The sequence below is a fragment of the Camelus bactrianus genome, chromosome 15, assembly GCF_048773025.1.
Source record: "Camelus bactrianus isolate YW-2024 breed Bactrian camel chromosome 15, ASM4877302v1, whole genome shotgun sequence".
In the NCBI taxonomy this organism is placed as follows: domain Eukaryota; kingdom Metazoa; phylum Chordata; class Mammalia; order Artiodactyla; family Camelidae; genus Camelus; species Camelus bactrianus.
The window spans coordinates 47,204,796-47,224,297 of record NC_133553.1 but is presented as its reverse complement, the minus strand read 5'-3'; the positions used below and the strand labels follow the sequence as shown (position 1 = coordinate 47,224,297).

The 19,502-nt window shown below is 38.4% G+C and overlaps 1 protein-coding gene across 1 annotated transcript; it reads right to left on the bottom strand.

The window, feature by feature from the left end:
• Positions 1–8,668: 8,668 nt before the first annotated feature.
• On the bottom strand, positions 8,669–19,437 carry EPCAM (epithelial cell adhesion molecule). The gene is made up of 9 exons (XM_074341101.1): positions 19,138–19,437; positions 16,815–16,922; positions 16,298–16,538; positions 15,234–15,299; positions 14,100–14,163; positions 13,169–13,270; positions 12,233–12,433; positions 10,512–10,556; positions 8,669–9,146 (listed from the first exon to the last, which is right to left on the bottom strand). Exons 1-9 carry the CDS (start codon positions 19,211–19,213, stop codon positions 9,105–9,107), a joined length of 945 nt encoding a protein of 314 aa, XP_074197202.1. The 5' UTR covers positions 19,214–19,437; the 3' UTR covers positions 8,669–9,104.
• Between the last annotated feature and the right edge of the window lie 65 nt (positions 19,438–19,502).

Genomic DNA, 19,502 nt, shown 5'->3' with positions numbered 1-19,502 from the left:
TGCATGGGCGTGGAACTCAGGTGGATGGATAGCTAAATTAGGAGACCAGGTGGGATGTTGCTGCAGGTTTTGAGTTTATTGTGTACCGGGAAGCATGCGCGCGAAGTTAGAAAGACACCTTGAAAACAAGGAAGAACTTCCTCCCTATCACAGTATTTTTAAAAAATCTGTGCCACTCTCTCCCCAGCCGCCTCCCCTTTTTTAAGCAAACTCCCGATATCAAGGTTACAGATTTCTTCTCCATAACCTCCTTAGTGCTCCGTACTAGCTAAATTCTCTCTCATATCGTCCATTCCTTGATCATTCATTAAAAATCATAAGGCCTGGTATGTTCCAGACGTCTAGGATCTGAGGATCGCTAGTAAAGAAAAGCCAGTGCCTTTGTTGAACTTACATTCTAATGAATGGATTCAGATAATATACTAAATAAACTTATAGTAAGTAAACTTTAAGCAAAATATATAGTAAGTAAATTTGTAAATAAGCTGTTAGAAGATAAGTGTTTAGGTAAAGAATGAAGATGAAGGGTTGAATTTTTTTTTAATGTTGAACAAAGACCTGAAGGAGGTCATGATACGTCCTGCAGTTACTTGCCTTAGAAAAGGTTTCTCCTGTTTTGTCTCACCCTCTCCCGAGAAAAGCAGCCCCAAACCCTGATTCGGCAGCAGAATTTCCCCGGGGGCTTTTCAAAGGTGTTCCCGAGACCCACCCACACATAATGGTTGGAATTTCAGAAGGTGGTGTATTGGATCTTTTAAGAAAGCTCCCTTCCTGACAACCAGCTTTATTGAGAAACCACTGGGTTACACGTTAGAATTCAAACTTCAGAGAACTTTTGAACCATCTGACTGCGGACTACGTCTCCCACTGCCGAAAGTGCTCCTCCTCTCAGAGTCTTTGATCTGGAGCGATAAACTACCCCTTCCCTTTCCACGCCCATGGCTCTAACACAAATTTGTCCCTCTGCTCTGGAATGGCCTTCCCTGCCCTTTGTGTAGCAAACTCCTGGTCATCCTTGAATCCTTAGAATGAAGGATGCCCAGTTCCCTCAGGTGTAATTAGTTGTATTGTCTTCTCCACTCCCATCTTATTCATATCTCTACTATAATATTGTTGCATTGTTTTAGAAATATCTGTTCACCTATTTCTCTTACTAAACATCTGGAAAGTACACAGATGAGTATTTATATTTATTTATTATTAATACCAATGGATAATGTTCATTAGCATTTATTGTTTCGTTTCTTTATTCTTATATGTGCTTACTATTTTAATCTTTGCAACTTTGTTAGGAACTACTGTTACTCTTAGTTTACAATGAGGAAACTAAAACTTGGAGATGTGAGTAGTTTGCCGGGGATCACAGAGCTAATAGTGATAGAACTAGAGCTCTGTACACTTAGCCATCTGTGTGCCAGAGGGCCTGGCCCATATTAGGTGCACAGGAAATGTTTGTAAGTGAATGAGCTGTGCATCACAATAACCCCTTCTAGGCCATAACCTGGCCTTGAGTGTCATCCCATCTCTCCCTGTTCCTATTTTTTTTAATTCTTTTTTTTTTTTTTTTAGATAGAGGTACTGGGAATTGAACCCAGGACCTAGATGTATGCTAAGGACATGCTCTACCATTGAGCTATTACTCACCCCTCTCCCCTTTTCCCGTTTCACATTCTAAATAGTGAGTTCAGAGGGAGGCCGCACGTAATAATATCTACCTCCAGGGTTGGTGTCAGGATCAAATGAGGTAGAAGCTTTGAAAATATTTTGTAATCTTTTGTAAACAGCGTTTGTACTCTTTATTATCACATTGCCCCTACCCAGACTGTGTCTTTCACTTATTCACTGAATTATTTATTTATCAATTGAGTCTATTAATTCTAAAAATAAAGAGAATACCTACCCCCCCACAAAAATTGTTTAAAAAAATTTAAATTAAAAAAAATGGTGGGGAGGGTATAGCTCAGTGGTAGCGTGCCTGCCTAGTATGCACGAGGTCCTGGGTTCAATCCCCAGTAACTCCATTAAGAAAATAAGTAAATAAATAAACCTAATTACCTCCCTAACAAAAAAAAATTTTTTTTAATAAATAAATTTTTTAATTAAAAAAAAAAAGAGACTACCCAAACTTGCCCTGATCTGTCTGGAGAGTTAGGACCTAGACATATACTAGAGGACAAGTCAAAGTAATGGAATGTCAAAACATGTTTCTCAAGGCAATTTAAGAAAGACAGAGTTTACAGGGAGGGAGGTGGGGGCCTGCTAGTAGAGGGTTTGGGTTCATCTAGGTGAGGACAGTGGATTTTTCTCTGGTCTTTAAAGATGAACAAGATTTTTAAAATCCACCCTAGATTATGAGCCAGACACCCCTCTTCAGGACATTTGTATACTTTAGATGCACAGCTCTGCTGATAGAGATGAATCTGCAGAGCAAAAGCCAAGTAGGAGAAACATCTTGGTTGCTCCTGGGCAGAGGGCCTTCGGGCCAGCTGTAGGAATGGGGGCTTTTATTGTATGCCCTTTTGTTCTGAGGAAGAACATGCATTTCAAACCTGAGCCTTGTAGTCTAGTATAAATAACTGCTCCTTTGGGGGAAGTTATTACCATTTCTGGTAGACTTTAATGGGCATGAAGTCTAGAAATTCATCTAGAGGACTGTCAGCTTTGGCCGATGACAGTGACCTTTCACCAGACTTAAAACACTTCAGAGACTCTGCTTTGTATTGAAACTAATAACAATGGACCCAACATGCTTTTTTTCCTACTAAATGTCTTTGAAAAGAGGGACCTTTAAATTAGTCTACTTAGAGACAAGCTTGAAGTAAAACTTTGAAACGTGCTTGTAATTAATTTTATCTTTTTAAACCATGTACACAGATTAAATGTTTATGATAAATTTTAAAGTTATGCCTCTTATAGAAATTTCACATATTTTCTAGTTCTACCCAGGAAACCATGGATTTCTAAAAATAACAGACAAGAGGAATTATACAAAAATATAACTTAAAACATGGTATGATTGATAGGGTGCAATTAAATCTTTACCCCAAAATGGTTGTTTTTAATATTCTCATATATTTTCCAAATTCATGATAATGACTATTTATAATCAGAATAAGTGTTGGGCAAAAAAGCATATATATCTGACAAAGAGGTTCCTCAAAGAAGTAATAATTAAGATTTTAAAGTGATCAAAAATAGAAAAGTGTTTAGTAAATTTCAAAGTACTTAAAAGTAAATTATTATTGTTAACTCAACTTTCTATGGTAATATACCAATGAGAAATTCATATTAAACTAATTTTGCCACCACTCTAGTTTCTAAAATTTTTGTAATGTGGTTGTATTAGTCCATTATTTAAAAAATGACAATAAGTAAAGTGCTGTCAACCATGTCAGAAGCTGCAGTTTCAGAGAAAGAAGGACTAAAAAGGGCCCTTGGAGTTGAGTATTAAGAAATCTTTTTCTTTTTTACAGTTTTATGGAGAAATAATTTATATACTGTACAATTCACCCATTTAAAGTATATAGTTCAGTGGTTTTCAGTGTTTTAACAGGGTTGAATAACCATCATTCCAATCTAATCTGAGAACGTTTTGTCACTCCAAATAGAAACCCCATACCCATTAGTAGTCACTCCATATTTCCTCCTCCCCCTAGCTCCTGGCAAGCACAGATGAACTTTGTCTCTATAGATTTGCCTTTTCTGGATATTTCGTATAACTGGAATCATATAATACAGTGCATTTAGTGACTGGCTTCTATCACTTAGCAAAATGCTTTTAAAGTTCATTCATGTCATAATATGTGTCAGTACTTCACTCCTTTTTATTACCAAATATCATTATTTGGCTATAGCGCATTTTATTTATTCATTCATCAGTTGGTAGACATTTGTTTCCACTTTTTGACCATCATGAATAATGCCACTATGAACATTCATTTACAAGTTCTTATGTGGACATATGCTTTTCTTTCACTTGGATATATACCTAGAAATGGGATTGCTGGATCATACTTTTAATGTATGCTTAACTGTAATCCTCATGTTAAACTATAACCCATATGTTTAACGAGCTATGTTTAACTTTTTGAGGAACTGCCAAACTGCTGCAACACTTTACATTCTCACCAGCAATGTATGATGATTCCAAATTTTCCACATCCTCACCCACACTTGTTACTGTCTGCCTGTTTGATTCTAGCCATCTTTGTGGGTATGACTGGTATCTTATTGTGGTTTTTATTTTCATTTCCCTAATGACTAATGATGTTGAGTATCTTTTCATGTGCTCTATATGTTCTTCTGAGAACATATTTGTAAATCATGTATCTGACAAAGGACTTGTATCCAGAATATATAAAGAAAATTTACATCTCAATAACAGAAAGATAAATAACCCAGTTTACAAGTGGGCAAAGGATCTGAGTAAGTCATTGGTTTTTGAGAAAGCTGTTTGGTTGATGTGGACAAAAGAGGCTCTATGGATTAAAAATTTCGTTCTGAAAACAAGACGTACTAGTTCTATTTAAGAAGTTTGGTAAGAAATAAAAAGAGATAGGAATGGCTGCCTGTTAGGCAGGCAGAGTCAGCAGGAATTTTTAGAGGGGTAGGGGGGGCATGTTTTAGGATGATGGAAATAACTGTGAAATTTTGTTGTATCTACAGAAAGTGTTGTGTTTATTGAGGAGGGAAAACTTTTCCTCTACTCTCTTTGATTCAGTGACTGGGAGTATGTGAATTAAACTAACAAAAGACAGACTAATGGGGGGAAAGGCACACAATTTTTATTAATATTTACATGCACAGGAGTTCACAAAAAAGTAAATCTCAAAGAATCAGACTCAGGGTCTTATATACCCTCTTAACAAAGGAAAGAGGATTTGGGCTTCAAAAGATGATAAATTGTGGGGACATAACTAGGAAATATATGGGAGAACTATTGGAAGATAAGGGCTGTTTTTGTAAGGTCTGATTATGCAAACTCATCTCACTGTCAACTCTCCCTCTCTGGTGATGGTTCAGGGGAAACACGTTCACAAAGGGAAATGTATGCCCTGCTTTTAGGCAGATAAGGGGAGGGCAGAGAACTCTTTCTCCATCTGTTGACTCCCAATTGCCTTTAGCTCAAAATAATCCTTATGCCAAAGTGGTATAACATTTGGGGGTGGCATAGCCTGATTCCCTTCATGTTGAAAGAAGAAAAGCTGCTGAGGCTAAAGGATTAAGAGAGGTTTCATGAAAGAAGGGGATCTTAAGCTGGGCCTTGACTAAAATAGAGGCTATGCCAGACATAATACATAAGAATATAACCTTTAAAAATTGTGAATCACTGTGTTGCACACCTGAAACATATATAATATTGTATATCAACTATACCTCAATTAAAAAAAAAAAGAACATAAGCAAAGGCATGATCAAACCCAAGCAAAGTATAAAAGCACTGGGCAACAGAAACATTTGAGGAGTGGTAAGGAAAATCTTGAATATAGCCAAGTTGGATGTATTGGAGTATAATGGGAAATAAGATAGATTGGGACTGTTTTAGTTGTTCTGGGAATAATACACAGGATGGATTGACAGTGAAGAGAGCTTGGTATTAGGGAAGCTGAAAATTACATTAATTCAGGCAAGTAGTACTGTTCTATACTAAGGTATTGGCAGTGGAGAGGAAGGAGAAACCAAGGGAAACAGGTGGAGTGACCACAGCGAGACGGCTGGGATGCCACACCAGGAACACTCCTGTGGCTGCCACTGGTCTCACAACACTGCTGTCCAGGAGAGTTTTCTCAGCTGTTCTTCCTTTTTATCACAAGGTTCCAAGTCCTAGGTGGGGGTGCCTGTGCCCTGGATGCTCAGAGCAGAGGGAGGATCTGCACCCTTCAATTTCTGCAGAGGGAAGTGGAGAACCGGCTCCCACCAATACTACACACAGGAGAATTCTCCCCAAATGGAAGAGGGGTTGGGGTGCTGGGCAGCCAAGAGGGGAAAGAGCACCCAGTGCAGGGCCAGACTGAAAGGACTAATATGCCCCTTTGGCAGAGGGGTGTGGTAGAAAAGTCCTATCATTAACCTTAGGCAAATCATTCTGGGAGCAAAGTGGGATTTGGGCTAGAGAGCGAATAGATTGGTGGCAAAGAGATCAGTGAAATGTGTAAGAGAAGGCAGATGAGAGGCAGTTTTATTCCTGATGGAGGATCACAGGACCTGATGATTAAAAGAATGGGGAAGATAAGAAAGAAAAAAGAACTTGGGACTTGGTACATGGTGACAACGCCTTTAACTGAATCTGAGAACCTAAGAGATACACTAGGTTTTTGGAGGAAGATGATGAGATCTTAAAGGTAAGTTAAGTGAAACATAGACCATTTAATGTAGAACTCAGGAGGAAGGACAGGAATGGAGATACTTCTGTTATCATCTAGGCTTTGATGGTAACTAAAACAAGGGAATGATGAAATCCTCCAGGAAGTAAGAGAAGAAAAACAGAAGAATAAATCCTGGAAACATCAGTGTTCAGAGTCAGTAGAAGAGGAGGAAAAAACAAAACCAAACCAAACCAGGAGACAAATGCCAGTGAAGTCAAAGAAAATCTGTAAGCAGCATGCTGGGGTAGGAAATGGGGCAGTCATCACAGTGATATGCTATGGAGAGGTCAAATGATTCAATACTGGGGAAATTGACAATTAGCAGGTCAGTGTTGACTTCTAGCTCGAGTAGCTTCAGAAGAGATAGGACAAGAACTAGGGGGCATTAGGTTGAAAAGTTACTGATTTACTGCCTTAGCTCCAAATTGACCCTTTTTGCCTGCTCTGAAGCCTTATCAGTAGAGGGCGCCGGAGGGACACTGCAACAGGAATGGGTGTTTTCCTTGTAGCACCTGCTGTTTCCCCAATGCCCAGCTTCTCCTGAACCCAGGGTTTCTCCAGCTTTGGACAGCAGCCAGAAGCTTCCCTGAGCACCTTCCCCACACTCCAACTATAAAAGGTAGCCTTATACAGTGCCTTTGGTGTTGGGTAGGACATCTCCCGATGACTAGCTTTCCCTCAGCACCCTAGAGCAGGGGTCAGCAAACTTTTTCTGGAAAGGTCCAGGGTAATATTTTGGCTTTGCCTCTCATTTGGGTCAGTCACAACTACTCAACTCTGCCATTGTGGTGCAAAACAGCCACACACAAGACATAAACAAATGAGTGTAGCTGTGCTCCAATAAAACTTTATTTAGGGACAGTGAAATTTTCATTCCATGTAATTCTCATATAATGAAATAGACTTTTGATTTTTTTTTCACCCATTTAAAGATGAAAAAGCCATTTTTAGCTTCCAGACTGTTTAAAGACAGGTGGTGGGCCAGGCTGTAGTTTGAAGACTCCTGCTCTCAAGGGCAAATTTTTCCATTAAGTTCCACAGAAGAGATTTTCAACAAGTGCAGCATCACAGCAACTCCCCTGTGCTTCAGTGAGCCGCAGTGCCCTCTCCCACAAGATCTGGATCCCAGCCCAGCGTGTGGGGATTGGGTGAAGCAGAGGGTCTCTTCTTTGGGTGCTCTGTCTTAGCCCTAGCGGTGGTGGCTGTTCTTTATATCTGCTATTCCTATTGTCTTTAAAGTCCTCATTACTTTCTAATACTAATTTTTATTACTGCATAACAAATGGCAAATTTAGCATCATAAGACAATAAACATCACCTCAGTTTCCATGGGTCAGGAGTCCAAGCATAGCGTAACTGGCCCTTTTCTTAACGGTCTCAAGACTGGAGTGAAAATGTCACCAGGGCTACGATCTCATCAGGAGCTGGGGTCCTCTTCCAAGCTCACTGGCTGTTGGCAGAATTCACTTCCTGTGGTTGAGGGACCAAGGCCCTCAGCAGCGAGGGTCAGCCTTGCTGACCCTCTCCAAACATGGCAGTTTGCTTTAAGGCTAACAGGAGAACATGTCTGCTGTTGCTTCTTGTCTCTCACCTTTAGGCACTCTTTTGTAATCTCACTTTTAAGTGAGTCAAGTGATGAGGGATCTTCATTACATCTGCATAATCCCTTTACCTTTGTCACATAACTTAATCTCAGGGGTGATAGCCCATTATATTCACAGATCCTGCCCACACTCCAGGAAAAGAGATTACACAGGGCATATATATCAGGGGTAAGAAATCATATCAGGGGTAAGAAATCTCGGGGGTCATCCTAGAATTTTACCTACTACAAGAGATAAAAATCATTGGTAAATGTTTAAATCCAGTTTTTATATTTTCTTTAATGTTCTTTTCATAGTGTTTTTAAAATTTTGCTATCAAAGCTGAAATGTCAGGATACTTTAACTTCATATAAAATATGTTTGTACCATAATTAATCATTATGTAAGATGTTGAAAATCTGGTGCTTCTAATTCAACTAACCATGCAATTCATGGTTCACAACCTTCTCCATCAGTTCTGCCGCAAGGTATTAAGAGTCTGCCAAAAGGCCAATGTGTCTAAAATAGAACCTTAGATGTATTTAGAATAAAATTGTTTGTTTTTTCTGTGTAGAAGTTATACAACACAGGTTATACATTTTAGACTGAATGTACATTGTAAGGACTCATGCAAATCATAATTTGTAGCTAGCATTCAGAACATTTCTTAACCTATTATCTTATGTGTATACTATGAAATTTGATTCAATATAATTCCAATAAAGTTGGGAACCTCATTTTTTGAGTGTTTTATTATAGTTTATTAAAAAAAAGTTTTTATTTACAAGACTCAAAGTAAACAGAAAGGCAGCTATTTAATCACAAGTGGCCCAGACAGTAGTTATTCAGACTCTACTGTGGAAGTATACTTAATGCATACCCCTCAATGTTAGGCATAAATAACTTAAACTATCCAGTCCAAGTTCTGGGTTTTATATAGATCTCCATATATATGACACCTGTGGTCAAATTTTAAGATTGGTAAAGTCAATTTGAAGCTGCTTATATCTTGAGTATAGGTTTCACTATTACAAATATATGATGTTAACTAACAAAATAGTCCTCAAAGATCTTCTCTTTGCCCCATGCTTATACGCTTGTAATCTGAGTCTGTTTGCTAATCTCCCTTCTTGTAGTTACTCTTCAAATTACAGTGTTATGCATTGAGTTCCCTGTGCATCTCACCCATCTCCTTTATCTGAAATAGAAGGAAAAAGAAAATTTTAAATAATCTTCCAATCTTTTGTTCATTCTGAAAATAACTTTAAAAAACAAAGAGGAAAGCAAGATAATTCTCTTCCACGTTCATGAGTTATTTAAGTTCTGGGGTTTTTTTAAAGGTATATTACAAGGAAGCACACATTGAGTGCATGATCCAAATTGCTATTTAGAGATAAGAAGGCCAAAGTGACAGGGGGAAGTAGCAAGCAAGCTAGATCTTTAAGAATGGGTAAGATTTTTATTGCAAGTATACCATTTGTACATCTAGGAAGAACTAATTAATCTTCTGTTATCAATCTTTTATTTTACAGGTGAGGAAACTGAAGTTTAGAATTAGGTCATTTGTCTCAGATTACACAACTAGTTACAGGCAGAACTGAGACAAGGTGACAACTACTACAGCTGGCAAACATCTTGCTATGTGGCAAGCATGGGACCACTTCACAGATTACTTTGTTTAATCCTTACATTGGGTCTATACTACTATTCCCATTTTACAGATAAGGAAACATGCAGGCTTAAAGGAAGTTAAAAAACTTGCCTAGCTAACAGAGTGGTCAGACCCAGGTCTGTATTCCCCTTAACCACAACACTACACTTTCATTCTAACTTTCTGCAGTGATTCAGTTCAAGGATGGTCCACCCCCTAGACCTGTGGTCACCAAACCAGGTAAGCCAGATGATCGAGTATGGTATAGGGAGAAAATGTTAGAACCTTCTAGTTCCATTGGATTTTTTTCAATATTCTTTTACATTTTATATAGCATATATACAATTGCAAATAACTGTATAAATATAGAAAAATTGGTGGGGATACTGAAAAAGTTATTGATAGGGCTCAGAGACAAGTATGTTCATATCCAATTCCAAGTGACTGAAACATACCAACAGTCTCACACTTCATTTCCATACTAGTGTAACATGACTAGTTAGTAGGCAACAGATTTACCTGGATTTAAGTTAAGCTCATTTTTAATGATTATTATTTCACTGACATAGAGATAGTCATTATATCAGGTCATTAGTCACACTGACTTTCTCTAATGTAAATCCACCAGAGTATGCCTCTGAGTCTACTAAATGTTGGTTCTTTGTGCAATAAAAATCATAGGCTTCCTATCCCACTGAGGCAGAATTCAATATAATCTGGGCTGCTATGAAACTCATGCATGAGAATTTAGGTAAGGGCATACTGTGAGACTGTCCCTAAGGCCCTGAGGACTATACTATAATGTAATTGACTATACTCAAATGTAATTGAGACCCGTCAGTGTCTGGAAGGTACCAGATTATTAGGAGTAAGAGACTGAACAAAGACCTTTCAATTAAATAATCCACCTACCTCAGCTTTCTCATACTTTGCCATTCTTTTCTTTCTGGAAATAACCTAAATGGAAGAAAAATGATTAGTAATTGAGGACTGCTACCCAAACAAAAAGTTAGTCTAAACTGACACACATGCTTTTAACAGACATAATTCTGATCAGAACAAATTTAATTTTAAAGTCTACCCATAGCCATTGTTTCTTAAATGCACCAAGAAAACAATGAATAATCCATAGTGAAATTTAACAACCTAGTATGCATTCTTCCACATCTTATTCCACCCTAATACAAATATATAAACATATGCATATAAATTTGGGGGGGTCTGAGAAAATGAGATCATCCAATGTCATTTCTGTCTTTGCACAGCCTGTATCAACATCACAGGAATCCTTCCAGACCAAAAGCTGTAGATTGAACTCCTTCTTGTTAATAGTCACTTTATTCCATAGCATGGATACCTTAGTTTACTCAACCATTCTTTTCTGGATGTACACTCAGGTTGTTTCCAGATTCACCCCTAGTAGCAATGTTGCGATACGTGACTTTGACCATGCTTCCTTATTACTTATGCTTTCATTTCTACCCAACAATTAGATTTCTATGATTAACTCTTCATGTTTATTTGCCATCTGGAATTCCTTTCATATTGTCTATTTATACCCGTTATCATTGTTTCTTTAGTTTCTTCATCAGTTAGTTTGTAAGAACTCTTTATATATTATGCATAATAACATTTTTGTTTCATGCACAGTGAATATTTCCTGCAGCCTATCACTGAGATTTTTTTCACTTTAAAGTATCTCTGCCATACAAAATATTTAATTTCAGTGAAGTCAAATATGTATTTCTTCCTTCATGGATTCCAGATTTCTTGCCTTAAGTGATTTCTTTTACCACAAGGTTGTACAAACATATCTTAAAATTAATTCTGAGACTTACTTTTTTTTTTTTTAACATTTGAATTATAATCCATCTAGAATTTGTGTCTTAACATGAGTTCACTGCCCAACTGCTTTCACATTGCTGTGTTCCAGAATGTGCCATCCACACAACTGAGTAATACGGCCAGCTCTGGTGGGATGAAACAGGAATTCAACTTTTGTTTTCTTCCAGATGGATGGCCAAGTGTGGTAATTCCACTGAACTGAAAATGTAAGTTCTCATATAACCTCTAGTCTATTTCTGAATTCTGTTGTGCTACTAAGATTTCCGATGCTGAAGCATGCTTACATATCTAAAATAAACTTTGCTTGTTCAGGCGATATAGCCTTCTTCTGAAGCACTGCTACATTCAATTTACTCATCTTTTATTTAGAACCGTGGCTCATATTTATCCCTTTTAATTCTTTTTTGTGCCAACCTTAATTTGTGTTCTGTTGTTTCATCTCACTGAATGGCTTGGAAGTCCAGGTGTTTTGCGCCAATCCTGGCAAGTGTTGAACTGTGTGCAGTGAGAACAACTGAAGGGCATGTGCTATTTGATGGCAACGTAACTGACCTGTGAGGTGCCCCACTACAACCTTTTCTCAGATCAGTAACCTTTCTTGCTTCATAAAGTGACTATTTTATAAAAGGGGCCCAGAAATGCAATAGATTCATTCAATTAAAAGAATTATAAAAAAAAAGATTTTGCTTCATTAATATGTTTTGGAACATGGTTGTGGCTTTTTCATGTTACCATTTTTTCTTGAAAGAAAAAACTCTTAGATGAAATTTTACTTGTCCTATACTCACCAGCACCACAATTCCAGCAATAATTGCTATTGCCACAACCACAATGACAGCAATAATACCAGCTTGTAGACCCTGCATTGAAAATTCAGGTGGTTTTTCATCAACATAGTAAATTGAAGTTCGACCAGGATCCAGATCCAGTAGTTCCCCATTTACTTTCAGGTCCATCCTTTTGGAATAAAACAAGGATTCATCTTTAACCTGTATTGAGAAGGAGAAAAGCAATTTAAAACCTACCATGGCCACACAGAATTACATGCCAACTATATACCAAAAGAACTGTTGCCAAAAATCTTTCTGGTTTTGGTGATAAACAATCTCATTCATTGAAATACACAAAAAACACTTTATTACAGGAAAATTTTAAACATATACAAAAGTAGGAAGAATAGTATAATGAAGTCCCACGTACTCATTACACAGATTCAATAATATAAACACATGGCCAACCTTATTTTATCTATTGTTTCTTTTATCCTTCCTCTCCACCCCCATCCTCCTCCTGGGTCAAAGTGAATCCCAGAATTCATCAGAAAATAGCTCACTATAGTATATTAAAAGTTTAAACAAACATTAATCATACCAGTTACAGAGCATTTCTTATACAATCTCTTGTTCATGGAAATTGTAACGGGAAGGCTATACCTACAAACTACGTAACTGCCAAGGAGGTAGTAAGAACCATAGAGAGAAGATATTCTTGGCAGAACAATTTGATAAAAAGACATAAATGTACAATAAGCAGCAAAGCTGTGTTAAGAATGGCGCATGACCAGGGAGGACAAAATTAACTACAGCATGAGAATCACTTGGAGAATAGTTACTCATATGGTTGATCTGTAAGTACAGAAATTGATGAAAGATCTTGACTCCACTGAGGCAGGATAGACATTACATTTCTAAACATAAGAATAAAATGAGGAAAATTATACTCACATCTTTTTCAAAATAGTAAGCCACATCAGCTATGTCTACATCATTCTGAGTTTTCTGAGAAGAATTCTGTACTAGATCAATAGTGATAACATCATTCTCATACTGAGGGAAAAATTGAAAAACATAAATTAATATTACTATAACCCAACTGTATGAAAATATCATTGTTCAATATTCAGAATATTCAGTGTTTGATTTTCTGTAATCTGTATGGGTTGGTGTCCATTAGTAGATAATTGAATTTATCACCAATAATTTAAAAGGGAGGTTTTTTTTAAAAAACCTGTCAAAGGTAATTAAAACAGCAATGCAATCAAAGATAATTACAATTCTTTTTCAAAGGAGAATTTTCTTTTCCTAAGAGGATTTTAAACAAGATATTAAAGTAGCTTATTTGGTTATAACTACTTTAATACTAAAATGCTAAAGAAATGCAATCCAAAATGCAGTAGCATTTACCATATTTTGCTTTTAGGGAGGAAAAAAGTATATCCCTTCCAAAAAGTCTTAAAAAGTGACATCAATTTTCTGCCTTGAAAGAGTTCCATCATACTATTCAAGCATTTTTCAACCAGAGTTGGGAGAGTTAAGGATTAACTGGCTAGACTAACTCCTAAAACTTGAGAAAATAGTACTAAGCAGCATCCTAAAGTAAGTATTGCCAAAAGCAATCACAGAGGTTCTCCAGGGTAAGAAGACTGGCATGTGTTGGTGATACTAGGAGACACTCTAAGGGTAGGCTGAGGTTTTCAAAGACTATGGCAGGAAAGCACTAACAGGCGATTTGTAGAATTAAGTGCCCAAGGCTTAAACTGTTACTCAAATGCGGTTTAACCATTATCAAAAATCATATCCAATCAACTGTCTGTTAAAGCTCATTTAACAAAGAAACAATAACAACAAAAAAACCTAACACAAACAAAAAACTTACCAGAATATTTGTGATATATTTTGGATCCAGCTGATAACGACTTGTGATTACCTCTTTGAGTGCACTGTAAATAATTTAAAAATCTGCTTTAAAAAAAAGTGTCTGTCCTACACAACATTAAGAAGCACTTTTTTTAACTAAGCACATAGCTCAAGGTCTAGAATTGTCATTAACCAAGCATAAAAAAATGTTATGCCATTTTGCAACTATCATTGTAATAATTGATGCAAAAACTGTTGCATTCTAGTTTGATTAGAAATGGGTATTCACACAGTATCCAAGTATCTGCCCACAGATTACATTTATTAATTACAAAGAGGAAAACAGTATCTCTACAGTGGAGAAATCTGGTAGACCCCACCCTGACCAGTTAACATCACTAGTGAAGGGGCAGGCTGACGTCATATGCCTCCCAATGTAAAGGACTAGGACAGACACAGATAGGTAATAAGTAGTTTTACTGTCAAAAATGCATTACCTGTATTTAATTATGAGGGAATACCAGAAAAATCCAAAATCGAGGGACATTCTATAACATAACTTGCCCATATTCCTCAAAAATATCAAGGTCGTGGTTTATCAATCAAATACTAATAAAAATTTCAAATTTTATTGGAAAAAAAAATCAATGTTATGAAAGATAAAGAAAGGCCAAAGCAGTGTTCCATATTTATAGAGACAGAACAATCATAATAACTAATGCAAGATCTTAGGTTGGGTCCTGAGTCAGAGGGGAAAAAACAGCCAGAGGACATTGGGGAAACTGTAACAATACAGTGCAATGTAAATTTCCTGAATTTGACCACTGTACAGTGGTTATGTAAGAGAATGCCTTTTGTTCCTAGGAAGATACACCACAACATTTAGGGGTCAAGATACATGACATTTAGAATTTCCTCTCAAAAGGTTCTGGGAAAAAATATTTATACGTGCTCAGATAGATGCAGAATCTGTCTGTTCATTGGTGAATCTGAGTGAAGAATACTGCAGGAATCTGAACAACTCTTGCACATCTATTTTTTTTTTAAGTTTATTATTTATAATATCTTACTTTTCAGAAATATTAAAAAGCATTGAGACTTAGTTTAGTTTGAGTACCAACTGTGCAAATATAATGCATTTAATAGCACTTACGTTTGCAAACTTTGAACATCATAAGGTTTTTCTCTTGCTTTGTGTTTTAGTTCAATGATGATCCAGCTATAAAGTAAAAAGACAGTATTGATTGACCATAACAACTCAGTCTTTTAAATTATTTTTGTTATAAGCTAATGTCTTTGACACGTTGTAAAATGACTATAACTCAATAAAAAAGTTAAAAAAAAAAAAAAAGATCAAAATGAAAAAAAAAAACAAAAAAACCGAAACCTCCCTTGTATAACTTTTGGGGGGAAAAAAATAAGCTAATGCCAAAATTCCCAAGGGGAATTATAGGAGAATTAACAAAAATCTATCTATACATGAGATACGCCCTTCATTTCTTCCTTGGCCCTCACACATCATAAAGAACTCATCCTAACAAGGACCTTCTGACTTCTGGCCATTATACTCAGGATTACACACGCTAACGCTTAGCTCGTCATGTTGGGCCATGTCCAAGTGAAGAGACAAAAAGGCACCGAGAGAAACATAAAAGTGACCATGAGGCTCCAGAAGACAGAAGTGGAAAGAGTGCCTGCCTTGGTTTTGATAACTTTCTAGTTTCTAGTCCCTTGCAATAAAATCTTTTTGGCTTAAGCTAGCTGGAGTGTATTTCTGTTCCTCTTCATTACATAATCCCTACAACAACCATATCTTGCTTTAAAACACAATACATGAGCAAATATATAAATAGCTTAAATCATTCATATGCTTTTGACATTAATTCAGCTTTAAAATACTGAACAGTGTGAAGTAAAAATATAAAAGGAAAATTATGTTTGGTATACTACCACAAGAAAAAAAAATAAGAAAACATACATTGCTAGTAAATTCACAAAAGATCTCTGGAAAGTTATGGAATAAACTGGTGACATCAGTTCTGCAGAAGTAAACTGGGTAGCTGGGGGATTGAGACAGGATGGGGTACTTTCACTGTCTACCTTTTTCTATCTTTTTGAAGTCTAAACCACAAAATCATGTTACATATTCAAAACTAAATTTGATTAAAGCAATCTGGAAAGCCTGAAAAGAAGTAACATATGGGCAGCCCAACTCACTAGGTCCTCACTCGCTCGGAGCAGGATATTTCACTGTCCTTATCGGTTCTTCTGACCCCGGCAGTGTTCACACACCAGCACGTGGAGGTGCCATTGCACTGCTTGGCTTTAAAGAGCCCCTTCTCATCACAGTCGGGATTGTAGAGACCGTCATTATTCTGGATAGCACCCTCTGGTTTCTCTCTTCTCCCATCCTTTGAGCCAGTCATCTCTGCCTTCATCACCAGACATTTGGTAGCCACTGAAAAGAAAGGTTAATGTCAAACTGAAAAATAACTGCAGTTTTACACTTAAGGGGAAAAAAAATTAATTTACTCCACACTCCCAGGGCAAAAGATTAATTGTAGACTTACAAGTTCCCCTGTTTACTTTCTAAATCATAAGAAGCTTCAGATGAGATAATTTTGACAAAATAACACAATTTAGATTTGAGCCAATAAGACACTTCCCAGCTTAAGACACATCAATTAGTGTAAATTAGAATAAAACTTAAAGGCAATGAGAATATTCTACTTACATTTTGAGCAAATGACGGAATTTTGTGTACCAAGTGAAGTACACTGGCACTGACCATACGCGTTCAAAGAGCAGTTTGTGGTCAGTTTGTAGTTTTCACATACACATTCTGGGGGGAAAAAAAATCCACTTTACAAATGAGGATCCAACTCTCAACTCTGATCTCCCAGCTAAATTATGTTCTGACAATAATGCCTAAGTTACAGGGACACGTAGCCTTAAGATGTAGTCCTAAATGTTCTATGCTTTAGCTATAATTTGAGTGACTGACACTAGGCTAGTTTGTGTATATTATACAGCCTAATTTGCATGCATCCCCGTTTTTATTTTTTAAACCAAGAATAAAAACTCCCAACAGCAGATTCAGCTTTGCCTTCATCATACTCCCAGACTCAGCTTTTTCCCTCCCCCATCCTGCTAGATAAACAGTTGCCTGTCAGTCAGGAACTCTTTCCCCCAAAATCAACAATTCCAATTTTAGGATCTGTGAATAACTCACACTCCCTCCCTCTTCCCACCACATTTTCTTAGTAAGTGATGCTTGCTTTGGTGTTTAATGGGAACATATTCAACCTTTGGACAATTTCATATCTTAGAAAACTATACTTTCAATTGAATTTGAAGGCACCTCTGTATGTGAGTTTCCCAACTAAATTAAATCCTAGTACCTGATTTCAAAAGTGCTATTAAGCAGCCCATCCTGGGTACTGATGTCAGTTTAACAGTTATATCTTTGACTATCTCAAAAGTTCATTTTAACTTCAAATTGGCAAATCCACCTAATTTCTTTTGTCTAGCCAAGAGAGTGCAATCACTAAAAACAAAAACTAGTTATGACAGACCAAAGAATTTTTATACTGATCTTTCATATCCCAAGTTGGCTTTCACTTTTCCCTGTTTATTATAATCAGTATGAACCACCTATATAATCTGTCCAGTGCTATATTCAGTATTGGAGTCACAAAAGGAGAAAGTATGGTGGCTGTCCTCAAGGAGTTAAAATCTTATGTAGCACTATGCTATATCCACTCAAGAGCACAATGTGAAATTTAAAACACACCAATCAGGTACAGACTTTCTGAACATACTCCTGGAGCAGCTATCATCACTTTAAAGCAATTTAAGTTTAAGTATTTAGCCTCACACTGAAGCTGAAAAAAAAAACAAAACTGAGTTCCTTAAACTGCGTTATTTTTAAAGTGTAATGACTGTTGGTGGGGGTATAAAAAGCCTTTCCATAAAGCTTTGGCTAACTGATTTTCACTTCTAGCCACCACCTTACAAATAAACGAAGAGAGGGCAGCCAAGATGTTTATTCCAGAGTATGAAAAATTGGAATCAAACTACACATCCAACATTTGCACAAGGATGCAACCTTCCACGCTGTAGGTTACTCTGCACCATTTAAAACGTACTTTCGAGGGGAGGGTATAGCTCAGCGTTAGAGTGCGTGCTTAGCATACACGAGGTCCTGGGTTCAATCCCCAGTACCAACAGTTAGATAAATAAATAAACCTAATCCCCGCCCCCGCCAAAAATAAATTAATAAATAAGTCGTGCTTTTTAAGACTACAGAAAATGTAAAACTCTGGATGTTAAGGTGGGGGTGTAAAAAAATCAAGACATAAAACTGTGTGTTTAGGTTTAGGGAAATGTTTAGAGGAATGTCTAAAAGAAAAATATATCCATTTAAAAAATTTTTTTGTCTCTCCCTTCCCCTAAATACATCCAATTATTAATTACGGGATTCTTTTGAAGTAGTGGCTTTTTGTGTGTGTGTGTGTCTTTACGACTATCAATATATTTGGGTTCCCTACAATAAACTTGGCATTACTTACATGATGGTCCTCAAAGGGAAAACATCCACACACCGCGCAGTGAAGGGAGGGCCCCCTCCCGCGCACAGGTGCGTAGCAGCCCCGGAGGCCTCGCCGCAGCCACCTGTCCCCGCCCGAGACCACATCCGGGGCCTGCCGCAGGTGCCCGAGGAGAGGCGGGGCCGCAGGTCGCCGTAGCAAATTCTCCTCCAGTCCCCCGCAGGTTTCCGCCGGCCCGAAACCGCAAGTACTCACGGCCAGAGAAGGTGGGCGTACCGAGGCCACTGTGTTCCCTGACTGCCCCTCCGCCCCTCCCTCGGGCCATTTCCCAAGAGAGGTGGGCAAAGCGCCAAGTGAGGCTGCTCCCTCCGGCCCGCGCAAGTGGGCGCCTTCCCGCCGCCTCCTGCAGAGGGCCTGGGCTGGGGATCCCCGCGCCGTCCGTCTCCCGGCGGGAAAGCGCAACCACTCCCAGCTCCGTCCAACCCAACCCACAATTCTGCTCCTCACCTTCTTCGGCCGCGGCCACCGCTGCCGTCGCTGCCGCGAGCAGGAGCCCGAACGCGAGGACCTGGGGGGGCGCCATGCTGCGCGCGCGTCGAGGACGAGGGCGCGAGGGGCGCGAGGGGCGCGAGGCAGGCCGGGGGCTCGCGGGAGGACAGAAGGACGGAGAAGGGCGCCGGGAGTAGGCTGAGGGACAGGCGGCGCGAGGCTTGAGATGGGAGGGTCGGTGTCGGGAAGACGGCGGCGAGGTGCCTCGGCGCCCAAAGGCCTAGCGGACGGTGCGAGCTGGCCGACGGGCTGCGCGCTATGGACGCGCGGCGGGGCGGAGCAGACCTGCCGGACCTGGCGGCCCCGCCTCCCGGCCCCTGCCC

What these genes read in the sequence shown, in the direction of transcription:
- EPCAM (XM_074341101.1), bottom strand. Translation starts at nt 19,213, where the DNA reads ATGGCGCCCCCCCAGGTCCTCGCGTTCGGGCTCCTGCTCGCGGCAGCG. An exon ending in GGTGGCCGCGGCCGAAGAAG is followed by an intron (nt 16,923 to 19,137) that starts GTGAGGAGCAGA and finishes TTTTCCCCCCAG; the next exon opens with AATGTGTATGTGAAAACTAC. An exon ending in GATGTTCAAAGTTTGCAAAC is followed by an intron (nt 14,164 to 15,233) that starts GTAAGTGCTATT and finishes AATTATTTACAG; the next exon opens with TGCACTCAAAGAGGTAATCA.